General features: G+C 35.5%; 2 protein-coding genes across 6 annotated transcripts in view; both read right to left on the reverse strand.

Annotated features, from left to right (window-relative positions):
• Positions 1-1,656, reverse strand: part of LOC126695990 (probable sugar phosphate/phosphate translocator At1g06470) — an 89,963-nt gene extending 88,307 nt beyond the window's left edge. The window contains exons 1-2 of one of the 5 annotated variants that reach the window (XM_050392780.1): positions 1,390-1,653; positions 80-856 (exon numbers count right to left, since the gene is read on the reverse strand). In XM_050392780.1, the coding sequence (XP_050248737.1) occupies positions 80-600 (521 nt within the window). In that variant the 5' untranslated portion in view covers positions 601-856; positions 1,390-1,653. Of the gene's footprint in view, positions 1-79; positions 857-1,068; positions 1,222-1,389 lie in introns of those variants that run through there. The other 4 variants (XM_050392781.1, XM_050392782.1, XM_050392778.1 and 1 more) reach the window with 4 other exon arrangements.
• A 1,751-nt stretch (positions 1,657-3,407) lies between these two features.
• Positions 3,408-8,139, reverse strand: LOC126696001 (heat stress transcription factor A-4b-like). The gene is made up of 2 exons (XM_050392791.1): positions 7,169-8,139; positions 3,408-4,817 (listed from the first exon to the last, which is right to left on the reverse strand). Exons 1-2 carry the CDS (start codon positions 7,382-7,384, stop codon positions 3,696-3,698), a joined length of 1,338 nt encoding a protein of 445 aa, XP_050248748.1. The 5' UTR covers positions 7,385-8,139; the 3' UTR covers positions 3,408-3,695.
• Positions 8,140-22,494: the final 14,355 nt, after the last annotated feature.

The following is a 22,494-nucleotide window of genomic DNA, read 5'->3' on the forward strand; positions in this document are numbered from 1 at the left end:
GAAATTTCCATTGCGTCAATTAGGAAACTAAATGAAACACTATGCATTGAATAAATGAATGAGCATAGAAGGAACTTACATGGTCAATAATAGACTGAAAGTGTACCACACAAGTATGAAAAACAATGTCTTCAACACATTGGCAACAGAAATAGGATCCTTGGAATATGGTGCCATTGATTCATGATTACCGATTGACATAGAGACATCGGCACCATTGGTCTCCCTTGCAGACCCATTTTCAATATTGAAAGGAACATACTTCTCATTTTCATTCCTCCCAACACAAATGGAAGCATCATCCATATTATTACTACCGTTCAAGTACATTCTTCTATCCTTAAACTTATGATAGTCCTCCCTACCCAAAAACCGGTTTTCTATCTCCCCCTGTTGAAGCAAAGGCAACTCAAAATCAGAGTCTTCTTCTACACATTCATCAGCATTTTCTAATTGATGATTTAAACAGACCCTCCCATCCTCATCACACCAGCCTGAGAATGAGGGCTCCCTGCGAAGACCTGAACCTTGGTTGCCACTCTGAGTGTCGTTGACTCCCGTGTACCCAGTGTTTTCTGTATCCAAATCACGCTCGACCATCTCCTTTCCTATCCTAACTTAAACCCATCCATACACTCCAACTTTAGTTTCCATCAAATCAGATAGCAAGATTATCCAACACAACAAACATTATAAGCATACAATTTTCAGATTGATCTTAACCTCAAGACTCCTTGAAGCTTCTCCAGACGAACTACGAATCAATTAAGTTATATTGATTCTCGCAACCTAACTAGTCAAGACCTCAAATAGCCAGTCTGATATATTCAAATCACTCTGAAATCTCCAAAGCTACCTGCTCAGATGAAAACTCCCATCAAAAATAGCCAAAGAAAAATTCCCAAAAAATCCAAATTCGACCAAAATCAATAATGCTCAATCAGGTTAACAATACAGAATGGAAATTTACAAAAGAACAAACATCTATCCTACTAGGCATTGTTGCCATTCCCCAATTCAAATGCACATACATGAAGAAAAAGAATTACAAACCCAACTAATAAACACCATAAATTTGTCTGCTTTGAGCTAAGCTGAGCTATCTTTTTCAATGCTTTCTTGGAAACTAAACAGCTAAAATCATAAAAGCATCAAAACCCACATTTCATTAATTAATTCCAGGGTTTTCTTAGCAACCAAACCGGAAAATTCCGAATAGAATAAAATAAACGTCATAGGTCTCCATTACAAGATTCAGATCAATTCCAAGACTTGGGAAAAACAGAAAAATCAAAGAAAATATTCATTATCTGAAATCAAAAATAAAAGAAAGTAGCTAAAGATTGTCAAAAACCCAACAATGCTTAACATTGATGATTATATTCTGACCTGAAAATTGTTACAGAGATTGCTAGAGACAGAGAGAGATATCTCTGTGTCTCTAAAGAACAAGAAAGAGAGAGAAAGAGAGATCCGATCTGGGAATAGTGTTTGTAATAACAAGTAATAATAATAATAATAATAATAATAATAATAAATAAACGTATTGTAATTTGAAAGCAATGATTAAATTATAGCATTGGAATTGTAGGTGCAAAGTCAGCAGATGAGTTTGGTCGTTTTTTAGGCTTGGGTGTTATTATTGTCTGTTGACGTTGTTGTGGGCAATGGTTGAATTTCAAAGAGAAAAAACTCCCTCATATAGGAGGGTTGTTGATTTTTTTTTTTTTTTAATTCATAAATATGGGTCCCTCTATTGCTTTATTTTTAAGATTATATTTATAGATCCATCTTTAATTTTACTTACCTTTTCTTTTTCTTTTTTTTTTTCCTGTTGCACTATTTAGTGGAATTTATAGTAGGCCTATAAAATGTTAGGATTATTTAAATTATTATTCTTTAGCAGCTTATGGCAAATTAAAATTGGTTAAACAATTTTTTTTTTTTTTTAAACTAGGATATGTTGCCTGCAATAAAGTATTAAATGACTATGTAACTACCACATATATAGTACTATATAATAAATTTGGATTTTAGATTTTTTTTTCTTTTTTTTTGATAAAGGGAGTTGTGGTTGCATTAAATGATTTTGTGACTACTATCTACTTGTATCAAATAGATACTTACTAAGAAAATCCGGTAATTAAACTAACTAGAACCTACATATGTTGATAATGACTATTTGTTTTTTAGTTCATTCATTAATTATTAAGATATTTTATAATGAATTTTATCTAAAATTATTTATTATTGGTAAAATTCTATTACTAAGTCTTAAAAAATTTGAGTGCTACCCTAATTAAAATTTTATTTTCAAAAGTTTCAAGAAATTTAATATAATTTTATTATTTATTGTGCTTATCCCCTATAACTCTACATATTTATTCCACATCCTTAAATTAATGGGATTTTATCATATGACTCCTTAATTTATATTAAGTAAAACTGAAAAAATCATAAAAAAAAAGTGACATGTTTACCTCTAGAAGAAAAAAGAAATTTATTAGTAAATATTAAAAAAAGTGTTGAACTGTTGGCTCTACTCTTTTGCATCGAACCGAAACATTATGAGCAAAATTGCATCTTCCCATCAAGATTGTTAGTAATTTTGGTTCATGGTTCCACAACGAAATTCTCAAGTTTATTCTTCTCAAAAAAAAAAATTCTCAAGTTTATTGAAATAATTAGTGTAAAAAAATGACTTTGGACGTTTCAACTTTCAAATTTTCATCTTCTCAAAAAAATAAAGAAACTTTTAAAATTTCACAAATATACCATGATATCATTGATACGTAATAATTGACAAAAAGTTGTGTGATAAAATGTGACAAAAGAGTGACAAAACACATCAAAGGTGTTTAGCACAAAATTCAATAAAACACAGCTCGTGTAAACTTTCTACTTCCATAAAGTAATTAAAGTCAATTTGGACGGCAAAACTATGAATGTAGGCAAAGCTTTAGCAAAAAAATATAAAAAACGAATATAGGCAAAGCTAATGTAGATATCAATTGGCTAATCATATTTAAAATTGGGCTTAAATTAGTAATAAGCTTGAAATTGATATAAGCCGTAATTTTGGGCTAAATGGGTAATTTTTCAAAATTCATAATAAAAGACTTTTTGGGTTTATTTGAGATTCGGGTTTGTAAGAGTGTTTTTATCCATTATTGTGAGCTCTTTATTTTGTTAGTGAAACTTTTTCTTTGAAGTTGTCCATGGACATAGTTTAAGGTTAAACCATGTAATTTTTGGTGTTCTCATGTGATTGTGTGTTCTATTTCTATTTCACATTAATTCACTATAATTAACTGCATTCAAAATAAATAAATATTAAAGCTTCCATTATCTCAGCAAACTCTTAATTAGAAAAATGACCGAAGCAATGGAAGGCAAGCAAAGGTAAATGCTTGGACATGAAGTAACTTTCATATAACTAAAGAAGGAAGGAAATTTTGCAAATGTGCAAATCCTATAACTTTTATCATATACATATAGAAATTTAACAGAAATGACCAATCTCTCGTAACATCAGAAACTAACAGGTATACATCTGATGTGCACCACAACAATGAGCTCAAGTGCTGAACAAGTGGCATGCCTACAACTACATAAGAAAAGTAAGTGAACCTATCAGTTAAAATGGTATACACAAGCAGTTGAAATATCAGGTGGAAGAAGAATCAATAAGATTATTATACAGCTGGAGTCAGATATCCCATTTGTTCTGTAAGGTTGTCTACATTACTCGGGTAGAACCAAACTTTTTTGTGATCAGCTGCATTGTTATTCCTCATTCTGCCATCAGTATCCCTTCTCTCTGACTCAATTTCCTGCCTATAAGATGAATCGGGTCGTTCTGTCAAGAATTGTTCCCAGAAGACATCATTCGGATGAGTTGGCAATGCAGTTGTTGTCCCTTCTGCCCTTTCTTTTAAGGTCTCAACCGCTTGAGCACTAGCAGGCTTCAAATTTATATCAATCCCTGAAGAGTTAGGCATCATGTCAACCCCAAGATATATAGATGATAAGGGAGGGCTGTCCACATGATTCATTGACTCAACCAGCTCTGGGGATGCTCTGGAATGAGTATCTGCTGAATTGGGTGAGGAATATGCATGTGATATAGGTGAGCAAGGCTGGTTATTCACATCAGTATCATGTATTTCTGTGACAGTGATAGGAGGGAGCTGTGAGAATGCACCAATATCATACTTTTCTTCACTTAAAGCTTCACCAACTTCATGCAGAAAATTTTCCCAAAAATTTAATGATGAGTCTAACTTCTCAATCAGCTCCAAATTTAATGTTGGAGCAGATATTGCATCCAGTTCTTCTTTCTGGAAAGTTTGGAAATTCAAACTCCACTTCTCTTCCACTTCTCTTTCATGAAAGTGATTAGGCATCGATAACCTTCTCTTTTTGCTATGATTTTCTGATTTTTGCATAAGTATAGATGCGAAACCCGGTTTCTTCAGAAGTTGAGCAAAGAAGGCCATCAACTGGTTCTGTCTATGTTCCATATTCCACAATTTCTCACCAAAAGACTGCATTTGAAATTCAAACATCTCATTGTCACTTTGATGCCTCTGTAGCTCCAACTGAAGCAAGCCATTGTTTTGTTTCAGTCTAGTAATTTCCCCCTCAAATTCCTGTTTTTCTGTTTCAGTTAATGGGGCCGAAACATGATCTTGGTTTTGCATGGAATGACTATGAACTGGCTTGCGTCGATGAATATTCTTCAAAAGATGTCTTTGTCCTCTTAGAAACTCCTCATTTGCAAACTCCCATTGGTCAGGATCAATCTTCCTAAATCCCTGGTAATACACAAGAGAAGCTTGAATTTAAAGATAGAAAACTGCACCTTAACCACACAAAACAATTGCACAAAAAAGGAATATTGAAATAGATCATATATCAAGTAAACATAAAACAGTCCAATCTTAAAATTGGAGACAAGAACATGCCGCTAAGCTACTGCTGGATCAGCAGTTCAAAAATACTAGTTGAAAAGCTTTATAGATAATCTAAAATGTGTAAACCCATGCATATGTATATGCATATCGTGTACCTCACAAACTCTTTTAGGCAGCTTGTATTCATAAAAAGACTTTCACCCATTTCAACAATACACATTAAACAGCAAGAACATTAGCTACTGCATTGAATTCTCAGGCAACAGGTTAACCGTATCACCATTACTGATTCAGGTAGGCAGTGACTTCTGTCAGCACTGCAGTAGCATTTCTGAATCCATGGCATTTAAACCTTATTACCCGTTTTTTAAACAGCTGAGTTTAGCCAATTTTTGATAGTATCCAATTCAATGTGTAGGACCATCAGAGGATAGCTACCACAAGCCAAACAAAATCTCGTGGTCCTTGAGCACACAGACAGCTTCTCCCTTCTTACTGTTAAAAAATCATCAGCAATTGATTTCCAACAACCCCTCTCAAGGAGATCCACTAGCATAAAAATCTCCTGGCTAGCCCCTAAAAATTCTGTTATGAGAAGTATGCTCTACCAGTCTATCAGAAAGCTTCAATCTGCCACCTCCACAACTTCAGCAATGCCTGCCCAAATGTGTGGGATGGATTATGAAAACCCACTGGAGATAGCAGACCTCAGCCTCAAACATGTTTTCATGACAGCATTGAGCATACTTTCCTCCCCAATATGACTATGGGAAGCCAACCATTAATTTCAACTGGCTGAACAATGAAATTTGGACCTTTGTAATACACCCATCTCCACTGAGATGACTGAGTTTCTGATCTACTGTGATAGCAAGCTACAAGATAAAAGGGATTTCCCGGCACATTACTAGAGAAGCAGACCAGCCAATGCCAAGTTTCCAACCTATCTCCCCACAAGATCCCTGATACTTTCTTAAACACTAAAAGCTGAATAATGCCTGGAAATCAGCTAATTAACGTCTTCCCTCCTCTTCAAGTAATCTGTATTATGCAATCCATATCTCACTAACCTCATTGATTACAAAAGACTAATGAGGCACCCCCCCTAATCTGAAACCATAGAATTTGCAAGCATACAAAAATCTTCAATTAAATCTATTCACAATTGATCCAAAAGGAAAACAATTTTCGAACCAGAGGTATGACATTCCATTCCTGATCTAACAAGGAAACATCCCTTTGCTTTCTCAATTATCTTCAGAAGCTTTTTCAAAAACCAACTTCTGTCATTTAATATATTCATACTAAATATATTGCAATTTCTTCCTTTTCCAAGTACAACTTTAAGGGATCCTTGAAAAAAGGAGCTTATACTACTAGTAACTAATGATGCTTCACAGTAGCTGTGATGTTCATGTCCTGAAAACGTATAAATTCTTCCTACTAACAACATTCCCTAATTCTATATACGCTCGTAATTGTAACTTAAAAAGGTTCTCACTGAACAAGCTAAATCTTTCTGCACATGACAAGAACTTCCCTAGCCACCTCCTCAAAGATACTTTTCTTGACATGATTATAAGTTAAAGTCTAAAAATCAAGGCAATTTCACTTTCAAAAGCAATAGAAGTTCTGTTACAATACTTCTATGCAAGGATGCTTATATGCAGACAACAATAGGCCACAAACTTAAAGTGGGCACTCATAGTGAGCAAGAAAAACTCAAAATAAGAGGAAAAATGTGGTGGGGGGGGGGGGGGGGGGGGGTTGGGGTGGGGAAGGGGGGAACATAGACATCATAATATAATGAATATGAAGCAATTCTAATATGCTTAAATTGAATTCAGAGATGAGTGTAAAATTTCCAATAAATCATATGCAGGGACATGAATCGTGAAGAACAAATCTCTGTTGAAAAATTAATGAGTTTACATGTACATTGAAATTAGCACAAAGGTTTAACACTAGTAAAATTCAGGAAAAAAACCAAGAAATGAAATTATTTCCAAACAGAAACAAAACAACAACTTTGCAATTGCATATCCACATGAATTTAAGCAAGAATTCTAAAAGAAAACATTCAAATTGAAGAAAAACCAATTTTCTTACAGATGTACTTTAATATATTAGCAATAAATTCAAAACACAAATACAGAAATCAAACTACAATTGGAAGTTGAAACCAGTCATTTCCGCAAAAGCTAGAGTCATCAGATTTAAATCGCTTCCATAAGAAAGAGTATTGGACTTACATATGTGTTAAGTTGCCTGACAAAACTTGAAAAATTGTTGTGCTTGAAATACTTGGGAAGCAAATCTGAAGCGAATTCTGGGGGATCCCACACAATAAAACTACAACCACTTTCACTCCATGACACCACGGAATTCGTTATTGGATCATCCACCAGCTCATATGTTTTTATAAGAAAAGGCGCTGGGGCACTCGAACTACCCTGTGACCCATCCATACTATAGCTTCCACTGCTGTACAAAACTTAAACCCAAAGTCTGTCTACAAATATCTCCTAGCTCACACAAAGGACAATATCCTAATAAGATTAGCAATTAGATCAAATTTACACCAACTAAGTCAAAGTAAAAGTGGCTCTGAGAGAAAGGTGATGTCTAAAAAATAAAATTCAAGAATTCAGAAATATGGAACCATCTCATAGCACCATATCAAAATCCAAGATTGAATACTGCATCAAATGCCTTGTGTACCTCAGGAACTAAACAATATGAACTTAAAACTACAAAACCCAAAATCCCAAGAATTGACTTGCCTCAAATGGATCACTAATATGCTGGTTTTGGAGGTGAAGACATAAAGTGAAATAAACAAATAAGAGTTGAAAAGATTCAGGAAACAATTGAGCCCTTTATGTGAAACGTTCTGAAAAATCTGAAAGCAGAACTTGGAGAAAAAGCAACGTGGAAAAAAAGAGTCTTTAGACTTTACCTAAACAAGGAGAAAAGAGGACTGATGAAAGAGACAGAATGGAAAAAAAATAATGTTAAGAGCTTTGAAATTGTATCCTTGGTTGATTATTCCAAGCACTGCGTTTTGAAAATTTTGGTCGTGCTCGTGCATGGTCTGTGGGGTTGTTTGTTTTTAATAAGTTTTTTTGTTTTTTTCCTTAATTTGCAGAGGTATTTCTTTCAAATGACATGGTCGTGGAAATTGGAATTGTCTTTGGAAGTGACACAGTTGACAAAGTATGAAGGGAGAGACGACAGGTTGGAGTGCTTCCACCAGTCGGTAATGAGCCATAAATAATTGGTAGATTGATAATAGAAAAAGGATATGATGAGGCCATTTTCATCTTGCAACTCGATTGTGTGAGGTCATCAGTTTGTTTCTTCCGTTTGTTTGTTTGGTTTTTTTTTTCTTTTTTCTTTTTTGGTTAAAACAGATCCCGAGAGATTTAAACCATAAATATCTTGAAAATATTAAAAGATGCCAACCAATAAAACTCCTGGCAGAACTCTTCAGTTTTATGCAAATTTTGTCCCAAAAAAAAAAAAAAAGGGACAAAAGATTTCTACTTATTATTCTATAGAATGTTTTTGATGGCACACAAAGAAACACAAATATTTTATCCTATTTTTTCTCTTCTAACTTTTTGATTTTTTTTTTTTTAGGAACTTTTCTGTTTTATTTTATTTTCCATGTAAACCTTTTTCTTTTTTGTTTTCTTTCTCTTCACGAAAAAATTTGGCCCAACTGTAATTTAGACAAGTTTGACCAGTAGCTGTAATCATATTCTTTTCTTTTTTTTGGAAACAACTGTAATCATATTCAATTTTATTAGACTGAAATTTTGACCAGAGAAATGAAAATGGACGTACAAAATGCTATGATACCGAATTTTTATACACTATAATTAGTATGCATGCTATACACGCGGTAAAAAATGAAGAGAGCTCACAGGAAGATCAATGAGAGCAACCTTATAATAGACGCACTTATTGTATGCATAATTTCCGTTGACCGCCGCCACGGCCTTTCAACTTTCAACTTTCAACTTTCAAATTTCGACAGCGAGTGGATAATTGATTGGCCTACCAAACCACATAGGCCAAATAATCACATTACCCAAAAAAATTCATCAGAAATTAGTGACTAAGAAGACAATTCCGTACCGCGCGTACTGGCTGGAATTTGTTGCACTGGTACTTGGTTGGACAGGTACAAAAACACATTAGAAATGTATCCCTTCAAATATCCGGGTGTACCAGTCTTTTTTGGTAATACTGGCAAATTCTGGTGGAATTCAACGATATCTTTGTTTGTAGCCGATACAATCATACAATGACTTTCTGTCATAATTGAATTTATGGTGCTTACAGTTTCTGATTCTTTTCAGCCAATCTCCTATTCTTTTCAGCTTGCCGGAACATTACAACTTTTATCTTGTTGCTCGCTTCCACTTCAATCTTGTAGCTCTATTCTTCGTCTTCTACAACTCCTGTTCTAGGCTTCCAACTTTGCTTTCTTTGTCTGTTTTTATTTATTTTTTAAAATTTTGAAATGGGTCACTCAAAATAGGTTAGTGACTTCGACTTACCGCTAGAATAACTTGCTAAGTTATTCCTCTTTTTTTTTTTTTTTTTTTTTTTTTTTTTTTTTTTCTTTTTTTTTTTTGACTTGCTAAGTTATTCCTCTTTTAAACAATAATTTTAATAAGATCTAATGGTGAATAAAACATCCCTTGCCATGTCATTGATAGTATTAATTACTCATTGCCTTCATCCCATTTATGTCAATACTTTCCATTAATTCCATGTTGGCTTCTTTGTAGTTTACGGAAAATTATTAGATACTCACGAAGTACCATAAATGCTTACTTTTTTCTCTCACATAAATGGTGGGTTCCACTATGAATTTAATTAGTGGAACCTACTATTCATGTGAGATTTAGTGGAATCTACTATTCATGTGAGATGAGAAAGTACGCATTATAGTACTTCAAGAGTACCTAATAATTTTCCACATAATAATTTCTCCTAGTTTACAATGTCTTACTTACTCTTCTCCATGCAAATGGGCTTGCCATTACAATCTTTCTTTCTTTCTTTTTTTCTTTCTTTTTTTGTTTTTTTTACAAAATATAATTTATACTTTAACTTAATCTAAGTGGATATGTGTGTGAAGTTCCTTTCTAGAGATTTGAATCTGACCCTTACTCCCCACATCCTACAAGCATTTATACTTGTAGAGTGGCTACCGCATCAAGAGTGCGCGGTGACGCTTGCCATTACAATGTTTAATACTAAATAGAACTTCACGTTTATATGAACAAATGTGGAAAACAAATTAATAAAATAAAACTAAATTAATTGAATCTGGGATTATGGGTGCATTGGTATGGTTTTTTTTTTTTTTTTTTTGGAAATCACGAACTCGGCAGTTTGCTTGTTGTGCCGGTGTCATACATGGGGTAAGCATGGGACACGATTGCACACATGTCCCAATTGTTTTTACTTTATTTTAAATATCGGATACGGCTGGGACATAGCCGGGTCACGGGGTATACCGTATACCCATAAAAGAAAGAGAGAAAAAAATCTGGAATCTTGCATCTCTACTCTCCATCTTCAATCTTCCTCATGCTTCTTCAGTTTCTCCCACACAGTGTCTCTTCATCTTTCTTAACTCTTTCTCTCATTTTTTGTTTTAAAAAACTTACCTTTTTATAAAAAATTAAAAAAAGTTGTGCCTAATTTATTTATTTTAGAGTTGTGTGGTTTTTTGTCTCTTTTTTTTCAATTTGACTTTTATGTGGTCAGCTGTTAGCCACTTAAAATATTCTTTATTTCTCTTAAATTGATATATATATTTAATATTATATAAAATAAATAAATACTTAGCCATACATAAAAATAAATTTAAAAATATATTTAATAATTAATTAATATACATATTCCTGTCGTATTTGTGTTTTATCTTTTCAAAAATTTCTTTGTGACCGTATGATATCCGTACCCATAACCGTTTTCGTATCTAAGCATGTGCTTCCTTGGTTTTTTGAATTTGGGAAAAGGTGATCCCTAGCTCCATGTAAAATCAATCAAATGGGTTTTTCCCAAATTTAGGGTGTTTGGTAAAGTAGTTTAAGAATTGTTGTTTTGAGTTTTTTGAAATACGTGTGGGTGAAAAAGTGTGTGAAAATGTGTGTAATGTTATTTAAAATATGAAAATATGAATTTGAACTCACTCACCAAACAGGCCCATTACTTTATTTTTCAATTCTCTAATTTAGAATCTTGTGAGATTTGGTTACCATATAAATGAGTTTGAGAATTTTTTTTTTTTTTTTTTGGGGATAAAATACAATTTTGGTATCTAAACTTCACGTAAAGTTTGCTGCCACAGACAAGTTACACTGAAACCCACCCAATTTAAAAAACCTCAACTTGAACTAAGAACAAAACCACTACCACAAATCCAGCTGGTTTAGTACCCTTATTTCAACTAAGGACATTTCACCACTTATAATTGATCAATGGTGGGTGTCCTTTAGCAGATGGGTATGGTTTGCACTTTGCAATTTCTTGTAAATAGCCGCCGTCGTTTAATAAGGTGGAAGCAATAAGATTACAACAAAAAATGGAAGTAATAAATAAGAGAGAGAGAGTTTGATATTAATTAAGTAAATGACATGAAAAGCAATAAATATTAAAGGTATTTTTTAATATATATATATATGAAAGAGGTTCAAGTTACATCTTTTTTTTTTTTTTTTAAGTTACATCTCGTGTATTCTTTAAAAAAAAAAAAAAAAAAAAAAAGAGTTACACTTCTTTTAAACTGTTTATTTAGTATTTGATTAGAGTAAGTGATAATGAATAGATTTGGATTAAATATAAACTTGTAATTTTAAAAATATTTGATAAAAAAAAAAAAGTGGGTTCAAACTTTAACAAAACTAGCCATATATTACTTTCATGAAAAAAAGTATATATTAATGTAAAAACTATGGTAAAATCTTATGACCCTAGTGAAAAGACATTACCTAAAATACATAAAACTTATTTTAAAATTAATTGTACCTCCAAAAATTAGAGAGCCATCAGTTTATATGTATTTCAAACTTTTATATTCAATCAATTGTTTATACAAAACAATAGTTGAAGTTTCAATAATCATTCTTAAGAACATCAAAATAAGGAAATTACAAAGCGAGATAGAATCAATGGATGCGAAATTTATAGAAAATCTTTTCTTAGGGATGATGGTGTTAATTTTCTTTCGAAAAATGATATGTCCACAACATTTTTACAATAAATCTTAAGTGGTAAGTTGTTACTGGTTGTTATTATTGGGGCAAGAAAGTAATCTTAGTATTAGGTTCAAATTTGAACCAATAACAACTGATGAGTCCAAAAAAAAACATTAAGGTCGTCCATTAATATGGACGACCTCACATCATTAACAAACCAAAAGATGTAACCGCTCAAGCACATTCAACACATTAATGGCGACCATTACTCAGCGATCTTAAACGCCCATCAATACGATAACTGTTACACATGGGCAATAATCACCTCCAATTATGTACAACAGCTATCCAAATCATCTATAAAAGGGTCAATCCGTCTCACTTGTGAAGGTACGTCAAAAGTTACTACTAAACACTATCTAAATATGAAAAATATGGGTTGATACTAACTTAAGCGTCGGAGGCTCCCCCACCAAGCACAACCCGGCGGTCTATTCAATCTATCTTTCCTTTATCTTGCAGGTCCTATGAGATCGTCTAATGCTTCGGATTGCGCGCGTGACCCAAACTGACGATTTTGGCATCATCAGTTTGGCGTCGACTGTGGGAAGGCAATTAGTCATCTGGCTCTTCCTATAACAAAGGGTTCACTCGGTTCAATCTAGAGTACCTCATGGGTTGAGACTCAATGATTATCTCTTCACTACATATATATTTCTTGTCCATGAATAAAATCTTTCTAGTTTTTTCTTTGAATTCATTGGTTATATATGTATTAATAAATTGTTTATGATGGCAAATGGAATTGTGGCTATGGAATAACAATTTCAGGGAGATTCAATTTTGTAGACTTCAAGTTCGATGGCGAAAATCTCAACAAACCCTCAAATGAAAGGCAATCAAAGAGGCAAGAAATTATGAGTTTGCGACTTCGAGTTCAATGGCGAAAATCTCAACAAACCATCAAATGAAAGGCAATCAAAGAGGCAAGAAATTATGAGTTTGCGGTAAAGTATCTCTTATTTTATTCGATATATTAATACCATATATGAATAAAATTTAATAAGCAAACACCTAAAACTTTTGCTATGGCCTAAATATTTGTATATATATAATAATAAGATAATTGAGGTCATGTGTCAGAATTTTATGCATGACATATAATTTTTTTTGATACATATTTGTATGTATGACAATGAATTTTTTGAGTTGTTATAAAGCCGTATGGATGATCTATCGTTAGTCAAAAAGGTTGCATGAATGATATATGCCATGCTATATTGCTACATTATATAAGATGTTGCTTAAAGAGTTTATGTTGGACATAAGGTTTAAGAGTAAATTAGACTCTTTATTTAATTATAATATTTTAATTGATTAAATGGTCAATGGTCACTCAAATGGGAAATTTTGAAATTAATTTAATTTTCATTTGTGGCATAAACCGTTTCACTTTTTAAATTGATTGCAACGTTTTCATTGAGCCTTTATTTGTCAAACATTTTTGAATGTGTAAATGCTGGAGTAATTAGTGTTGAATGCTAGGATAAATTCTTTAATTGTATGCAAACATTATTTTTACTCTACACCATATGTTAGATGGTCTGATGATAATTGAAATGTGAATTTTTAATGATAAGGCTCCATCTAACACCTATATATAAAAATATATATGATATGCTCAGCATTATTAGAGAATGAATGACTTAAGTCATTCCCATAAATAAAATAAAAAATAAAAAAGAAAGGGTTAAGTCATTTCTCTAAAAACAGTCTTTTCTATGTACTCCTTAGTGAGTATTTATAAACACTACTGTACTTTTAAAATTAAAATTTAAAAAAAAAAAAAAAGTGTTTATGTGAAAATTTTAAATCTCATGAATATTTATGAACCCCACCAACTATGGTGTTTCTATATTGAAGAACCTTATATTGAGAAGAGTTCATGTGCCTTTAAATAATTGAGAATTTTATGTGGCACGTTTTTCATTTTAAATTTTCTCAAATAGGGGGGTATTGAAATTGAGGAATATGAAGAAAAATAAATGATACCCTGATAATATCTTGGTTGATATTCATGGGTAATAAAGCCACAACATAAGGCCATCTCCCAAATTTATACGTGTATTTATTGGTGGCGAAAGTATAGTAGAAAATGCATAACATGGTTAGAATGCTCTATAGTCAGTTATGCATGAGTTATTAGTCCGTCAGTTGGTTAATGAAACTATGTTTTTCAAGGAACAATTCCGAAAAGATTTAAAAGAAACCTTTAGGAATAAAATGCATGAATGGCATATTCAGCCTTGCACACAGAATAATTTTCAAAGTGAATGCAAGGTGGGACTGAGGTTGAAAGAGCCAAAGAATTATAAAATTCAATCCTTACAAAATTACTGCAATAGTTAAGCATAAATCATTTTCAAAATATTATGAAATTTTAAAATTTTCCACAATAGAACGAACAAAATTTACTATTCAAACTTTTCCATGTATAAATATATATTGCTTTGGCGTTGAGAATGGAGAATTTAAATGGTTCCATCTATACCTAATCATGCCTTCGAGCATTCAAAGGGAAAAATGTGGGACTCTCATGGTGTCACAATCCACATGTATGATTCAATAAAAGCGGCTATACGGGTACAATGTTTTCATTTTATGCTTGCACTAGTGACATCACCAGAGTAAGTACTTACTCACATATATGATATACGAGCAGAGCTTACTGTCTCTAAATACTAAATAGTATCAAGTTATTTCCACATGATTCTATTAAACGGAATGACATGTACTCTATATTAAGCTCATCATTTGAGAACAATTGAGATTATTAATTTGTTAGTATTTTTTGGAGCAAAATGAGCCTAGTAAAGCTTCACAAAATGGATCAACAAAAGGCTCGACATAAGAAAAATCATCCAACAGAAAAAAGGTCATGGCGTAGGCACAACTATTGAGAATGTCGTAGAGGTTTTCTTGCCAGGTCAGGTCCCTACTCCTCTCATTTATATTATAGCATTACTTGCTTAAAATAGAGCAAATTCTGATTAATATATATATATATATATATTGTGCAAAATCTAAAATTATTTCAAACCACACTATGGGGAAAGATATCATATATTTCACCCTCCTTTTAGTGTCATATTTATGGGTCAGTTATGCGACACTTATTATTGCCCAACCATAGTTGCTATTGTTTAAATAATTTCTATGTTAAGGGCCAAGAGTTAGACAACCGTATGCTACGTGGTTAAACATTTGTTGATAGATTGCATAGTCAACCAATGAAGGAAACATTTTTCATAAAAAGAAAGCAAATGAGATGGTAGGCTATTTCTACTATTTCGCAACAAAACGGACTTGGCAACCGATGTGCACGTGTGTGTCATGTGGGCTAGAATATATACAAGAATTTATTCCCTTATTTGTTTGTAATGATTTCCTTTCGTGAATTATATGCAGCCATATCACGACCTTCTCTTATCATTTCATAAGGTTGCCATCCCTGTAAGTATATAATCAACGAAGGTAAAATGAGACACGAGTTTCTCATAAATGGCCTATATGTCGTTCACTAGTAGCCACCTTGGCTTGAGGTGCCAATTTAATTGATTATGGAATTTCATATCTTGAAAATATCATACTTAAGATGATGGTATTTTCCATATTTATTCCCCCAAAATTGAATTGCTATCACCTTGCACTATGAAATAATTTATCCAGTTAATTATCTCTTCATTCTACTCATTTATTTTAAAGAGTAGCAGTGTCTTTTTGGGATCACTCTATAAATTGGGATGCCTTTGATGAAACTAGGTTTTTCCTTGCAAATGTGAAAGATTTAGAGAGTACGGAGCTGGTCTTTCTTATCCAGAAACACTGAACTAGTACAGCAGCCCAGTTGTTCAAGAAGCGGAGGAAGTTGGGATGATGCCAAATCCCAACTGGCTAGGATAAGCCAGAACTCTACAACAAGAATTAAACAACAGGAAAATAAAACATAGAACCTATGAGTCAGCACCTAGACTTGCCTGGAGTTAGCATCAAGTGATGAAAAACCCACTAGGAATTCGCACCTAGGGTTGGCTGGTATTCATCAAAATCTTCTCCCTCTGTTTGGAGTACAACACTTAGCTTATATAGGAATACTAACAAAAATACCCTATACTTTAAATATATATATATAAAAATACTAAAAATGCTCCCACAACCACTACCATCTCTCCCTTCTTCCCTGCCAACCCAGCCTCCAATTCTACCCCCTGCCGGCCAAAACTTTTTTCCTACTCCACAACAATTCCTTCCCCCTTATCCTTGCCCACTCACACAACCCTTCTTTTGGCCAATTCAATTTGGTCAGTTTATTCCTCCCCAAACCCAGACCTCCTTACCCCTAAATCCCAAGCCTTCACAGCACCTGCCTAAACCCACTCCCAAGCCTTTTTCAGCCAAACCAGGGGTACCAGAGGTGAAGCACTCTTTTTCTTTTCGTATTGATTCAAAGTCATTTCTCTTGGCTTTTGATGGGGGTCGTATGGATGCTTATGCCATTACTGAAAATAGGGGTCGGTATCGTGGCTCTATCCGGGTTGGTAGAGTGGGGTTGGATTGGACCCCTATTTTCTTTGAAATGAAGCTACGTGAATTCTTCTTGGGAAAATCAGCATCTAGGCTGGGAACGGAGGTGGTCGCTGGCGGTGGTGGGCTTGAAAAATCCACCGGAAACTCAAGGAATCAAATTTGGGAAAATCTTAATGGCGACGTGAAATCAGGGAGGAAGTTATGCCTGGAGAATCAGTTTCCAAATATTCCTAGGAAGTTAAATCAGAAGGAGAGTTTTGGGGGATTTGATTTCCTTCAAAATTCAAATAAGCCTTCCATAAATAGTTGCCCCTTACGTGGCCCTTCTGGCAGATGGACCCAGGCCCACTTTTCATTAAAAATAACTACTGCCTTTGATGGGAATACACAACGTAAGGTACGTTGGAGTACTTTTGTCAAACCAACAGGTGCTAAGTTAGGCCTAATAACATGTGATCAAGCTCAGCGGGCCAAACCAACTAAAGCCCAAAATGAGTTTATTAAAAATCTGGAAAGGTTGACTGAAAGAAGTTTGTGGGAGGTGGGCGAAGGTTCAGGCTCACAAGCTGAGAAGGTTCCGGAGCTGTCACCGATCAACGACGAGCTGGGTGGGGACCTCCCAAGGGCCAATGGGTGTGTAGAGGAGGTTTCGATCTGCAATAGTTTGGCGGGACCCCAGTGTAGTGAAGGATCGGACCCCCATGGCTCAGCCGAGAAGTTTCTGATGGTGTTTCCGGGTTCCGGCGAGTTGGGTGGAGTATTTCCAAGGTCTGATGGGTACGATGATGAGGTTAGGGCTGTTGGTGGTCTTCCGGTGGGCCATAAATCCAGCGGGGCTGAGGTGGGTTGTTTGGGTGACACCGTGATTGTCGCCGGTAGTGCAGCGGACAACTTCCCAAACTCCGGTGCTGTTCTAAACTCCGATGGGCAGTCTGTCAACGCTGAGTCCGATGCTTCCCCGTCTCTTTCGGTTGTTGAACTCTCCGATATGATCCGCCACCACAAGCTGCTGGGTAAAAATTGTTTCTCTCCTCTATCTGAGCTGGGTTTTGATTCTAAGGATGATGAAATTTTGTTGTTGGATTGGGTTAACCCCAAGGGGTCAGGTAAGGATGAGGAGAGTGATAATGCTTTGGATTGTGTACCTCTGGCTAAGTGGGATCCTCATGGGGGTTTGGATATAGTATCAGAGGCTGCACTGGATGATTTTCTTGTGGGGGAGGATCTGGAACCTTCAGTGTGGGTGAAGAGGAAGATTAAAGGCTTTAGTAAATATGTGGGATTTCCTATTGATTCATGTGAGCATCAGTGCATCGATTTTTTTCAAAAGCTTGAGAAAGTGTGGGAAAAGCAAGCTACAACCAGTAGTCTTCGCCGCAATACCTCTTCAACTAAAAAAGGTACGAGGGAATTGAGGAATTTAGTCTCTTCCGTCAACTATGAGGGGCAATCTGGTTGACAAACCAGAGGGATTGAGAATTTCTGTAGGGTGGGTTCACTTAGTTGTCCATGAATTTGAAAATCTTATCTTGGAATGTGAGAGGATTAAATAATCCTCAAAAGAGGGATACGGTGAAGAATTTACTCAAGGAGTGGAAGTGTGATGTAGTGTGTTTCCAAGAAACTAAATTGGATTCTGTCAATTCTATTGTTGTGAAAAGTCTTTGGAGTAGTCCTTTTGTTGATTGGGTAGCTTTGGATGCCACTCATACAGCAGGGGGAGTTATTTTGGCTTGGGACACGAGGGTATATAAAAAAATGGATGTTCTGGTTGGGTGCTTTTCTGTTTCTATTTTGTTTTAGGGTGTGGTAGATGGTTTTGATTGGATATGTACTAGGGTGTATGGTCCAAATGCTGATGGTCTTAGGGATTTTTTGTGGACTGAACTTGATAGTGTGAGAGGGAGGTGGAGTGCAGCTTGGTGTGTTTTTGGTGATTTTAATATCATCAGATACCCAGCAGAGCGTCTTGGTTGCACTTCTTTTAGTCCAGCCATGTTCAAATTCTCGGACTTTATTGAGAGGAATTTTTTGGTTGATATACCGTTGGTGGGGGGTGAGTATACATGGTTCCGTGACTCAGAGAACCCTTCTATGTCTAGAATTGATAGAGTGCTGGTAACTGCTGATTGGGAGGATCACTTTTTGGATGTGACTCAAAGGCCTCTTTCTCGAGTGATTTCGGACCATTGTCCTCTTCTAGTGGAGGCAGGTGGAATGTCGAGGGGAAAGACTTCTTTCAAATTTGACAATATGTGGCTTAAGGTGGAGGGATTTGTGGATCTTGTGCGAGGTTGGTGGAACGGTTACCATTTTGTGGGGTCTTCTAGTTATGTTCTAGCTTGCAAATTGAAGGCTCTTAAGGGAGACTTGAAGCATTGGAACAAACATGTTTTTGGGGATGTGTCTTTTAGGAAAAAATGCTTGCTAGTTGAGCTTTTGGACTTAGACTTGAGAGAAGGGATGCAATCTTTGTCATCGGCAGATAGTGCAAGAAGACTTGAGATAAAGGCTGAAATTGAGTATTTAGCTTCTTTGGAGGAGATTTCTTGGAGGCAGAAATCAAAGGCTTTGTACTTAAAAGAAGGGGATAATAATACTGGGTTTTTTCATAGGCTTGCTAATTCTCATAGATGTACAAATGCTATGAGGGCTGTGGAGGTTGAGGGCATTTTGTATGAGGATGAGTCTGCCATTCAGGATCAAGTGGTGGGTTTTTACAAGTCTTTGTACCAGGAGACCGAATCTTGGCGGCCCACTATTGATGGTTTAGAGTTTGCTAATCTGGATGAAACTGATAGGGTTACTTTAGAAAGGGAGTTTGAGAAGGAGGAGATCATTGCAGCCCTTCAGGAGGCTAAGGGTGATAAGGCCCCTGGTCCAGATGGCTTTACTATGGCTTTCTTCCAAAAATGCTGGTGTGTTCTTGAGAAGGAGATCTTGGCTTTTTTTGCAGACTTCCACAAAGAATGTATCTTTGAAAAATCTCTTAATGCCACATTTTTGTGTTTGATACCCAAGAAGCTTAGTGCAGTCAATATTAGAGATTTTCGCCCTATCAGCCTTGTGGGTAGTTTGTACAAGCTACTTTCTAAGGTCTTGGCACATAGATTTCGTTGTGTTTTGGATAAACTTATTTCTAATTCCCAAAATTCTTTTGTTGGGGGAAGACAGATTCTTGACTCTGTTCTAATCGCAAATGAATGCTTGGATAGTAGATTAAAGAGTGGTGTTCCGGGTGTGATTATTAAATTGGATATTGAGAAGGCTTATGATCATGTGAGTTGGAGTGCCTTATTTTACCTTATGGAGAGGATGGGTTTTGGGGAGAAGTGGGGGAGATGGATGAAGATGTGTATTTCTACTGCCCGTTTTTCAGTGCTTGTTAATGGGTCTCCAACTGGTTTCTTTGGCAGTTCTCGTGGTCTTCGCCAAGGGGATCCTTTATCTCCACTCCTATTCTTATTGGTAATGGAGGTGTTGAGTAGATTGTTGAAAAGGACAGAAGATGGAGGCTTTCTCAGTGGTTTCCAAGCAAGTCCCAATGCAAGTGGTGGTTTGCAAATCTCTCACCTTTTGTTTGCTGATGATACTATTCTCTTTTGTGATGCATCCGAGGAACAATTATTACATATTCGTATGGTTCTAATTTTCTTTGAAGCTATCACAGGACTGAAAGTAAATGTTGGCAAGAGTGAGATTGTGCCGGTTGGTGAGGTTGGGAATTTGGATGCCTTAGCTCGTATTTTATGTTGTAAGATAGGCTGTTTACCCATGTCTTATTTGGGTATGCCTTTGGGGGCACATTATACGGATTCCTCAATATGGAACCCTATCATTGAACGGATGGAAAAAAGGCTTGCAGGTTGGAAGCAGTTATATTTGTCAAAAGGGGGTAGACTTACTTTATTGAAGAGTACCCTATCAAGTCTTCCTACATACTATTTATCTTTGTTCACTATTCCACAACATGTGGCGGACAGATTAGAGAGGATTCAGAGGAATTTCCTTTGGGGGAGATCTAATGATGTTTTTAAATTCTCACTTGTTGCGTGGGAGAAAGTTGTGTGGCCCGTGGAGGTAGGTGGCTTGGGGATCCGGAAGATTGGGCTATTTAACCAAGCTTTGCTTGGGAAGTGGCTATGGCGATTTGGGAATGAGGTCACACATTTTTATGGAGGCAAGTTATAGCTTCCAAATATGGGGAGGCCAGTGGGGGATGGTGTACTAGAGTTGTTAGAGGGACGCATGGATGTGGTATGTGGAAGAACATTAGGAAGGGGGTTGAGAGCTTTTTTGGTCATGTGTTGTATGCAGCGGGTGAGGGTTTTCGTATCAGATTTTGGTATGACCCTTGGAGTAGCCCTACTGCCCTGAAGGATTTATATCTGGCTATGTTTGCTATTGCTATGGATAAGTCAGCTATGATTTCTGATATGGTTGACTATGCACCGGATGGGGGTGGTAGAAGCTGGAACTTACGTTTCCGTCGTGCTTTTCAGGATTGGGAGATAGGGATCTTTTATGATTTTTTTGCGCATATCTCATCCAAGCTACCTAGAGGGGGTGATGACACCATGATATGGCAATTGAATCGTAGTGGTGTTTTTGATGTGCGCTCTTTCTATTTCTCATTGCTAGCAGCCCTGTTGGTGTCTTTTCCTTGGAAGAGCATATGGTGTGTTAAGGTCCCTAAAAGGGTGGCTTTCTTTTTATGGACAGCTGCTAGGGGTGGGATTCTTACTATAGACAACCTTGTTAAGAAGCATTTACCTCTTGTTAATTGGTGCTGCCTTTGTCGATGTGAAGAGGAAACTGTGGATCACTTATTGATCCATTGTAAGTATGCTCATACCTTGTGGAGTGAAGTCCTTTGTTTGTTTGGGGTTCAGTGGGTGATGCCGAAGAACGTTGTTTCTCTTCTCTCTGCATGGTGGAATTGGTTAGGGAGTCACACTTCAAATGTGTGGAATATGGTTCCAGCATGTCTTATGTGGTTAATTTGGAAGGAGCGCAATGCCCGAACTTTTGAGGATATTGAGAGACTTGTAGATTGTGTGAAGTCTTTGCTACTTAGGACTTTGTTTGAGTGGTCTCGTATTTGGGGGTTTACACATTGTCATTCTTTGTTTGATTTTCTTAATTCTGCTAGTCTTTCTTTTTGATTGGTTTGTATTTTTTTCAGTGCAATGAGTTTACTATCGTAAATCCATTGTACTTCTATTATCAATAAATTTGTTATTACCTATCAAAAAAAAAAATATTCATAGGCATTGGTGTATAAGTTTCTAAATTTTGTTCTAATACATTAGACATGAAATTTTATGAAGATTTTCCTTTGGGACTAAGATTAAGTCCAAAGGAAGAAAAATATAGGTACAAACCATGATAGGCCCTTCTTTTGGTCATCATCCAATAGCGAATGTACCTTTCATGTTTGAACGGGGGCAAACCCTCTAGATATATCTACATCTTCAAATAGCTGGAACAAAATATAGCAACGATGGTGCCCAGTTCTTGGGCCTTAAGGTCAAATTTAAAATTTTCTTTTCCTTTTAGCTCTCTAAGTATTTGCAACAACGTTTGAAGTCAAGTTTTAGGCATAATGACAAATATCATTATTGCCAAATAAAAACCTAGCTATAAGTTTAAAATAAGATCATAACTGTTTACTATGATAAATATGATGACTGTTTATCATAATGGCAAATGTCATTAAACACACCGAATTCCAACACTCTTTAAAAAGTTTAAACACTTTACCAAGT

This window comes from Quercus robur, chromosome 8 (assembly GCF_932294415.1).
Source record: "Quercus robur chromosome 8, dhQueRobu3.1, whole genome shotgun sequence".
Classification (NCBI taxonomy): domain Eukaryota; kingdom Viridiplantae; phylum Streptophyta; class Magnoliopsida; order Fagales; family Fagaceae; genus Quercus; species Quercus robur.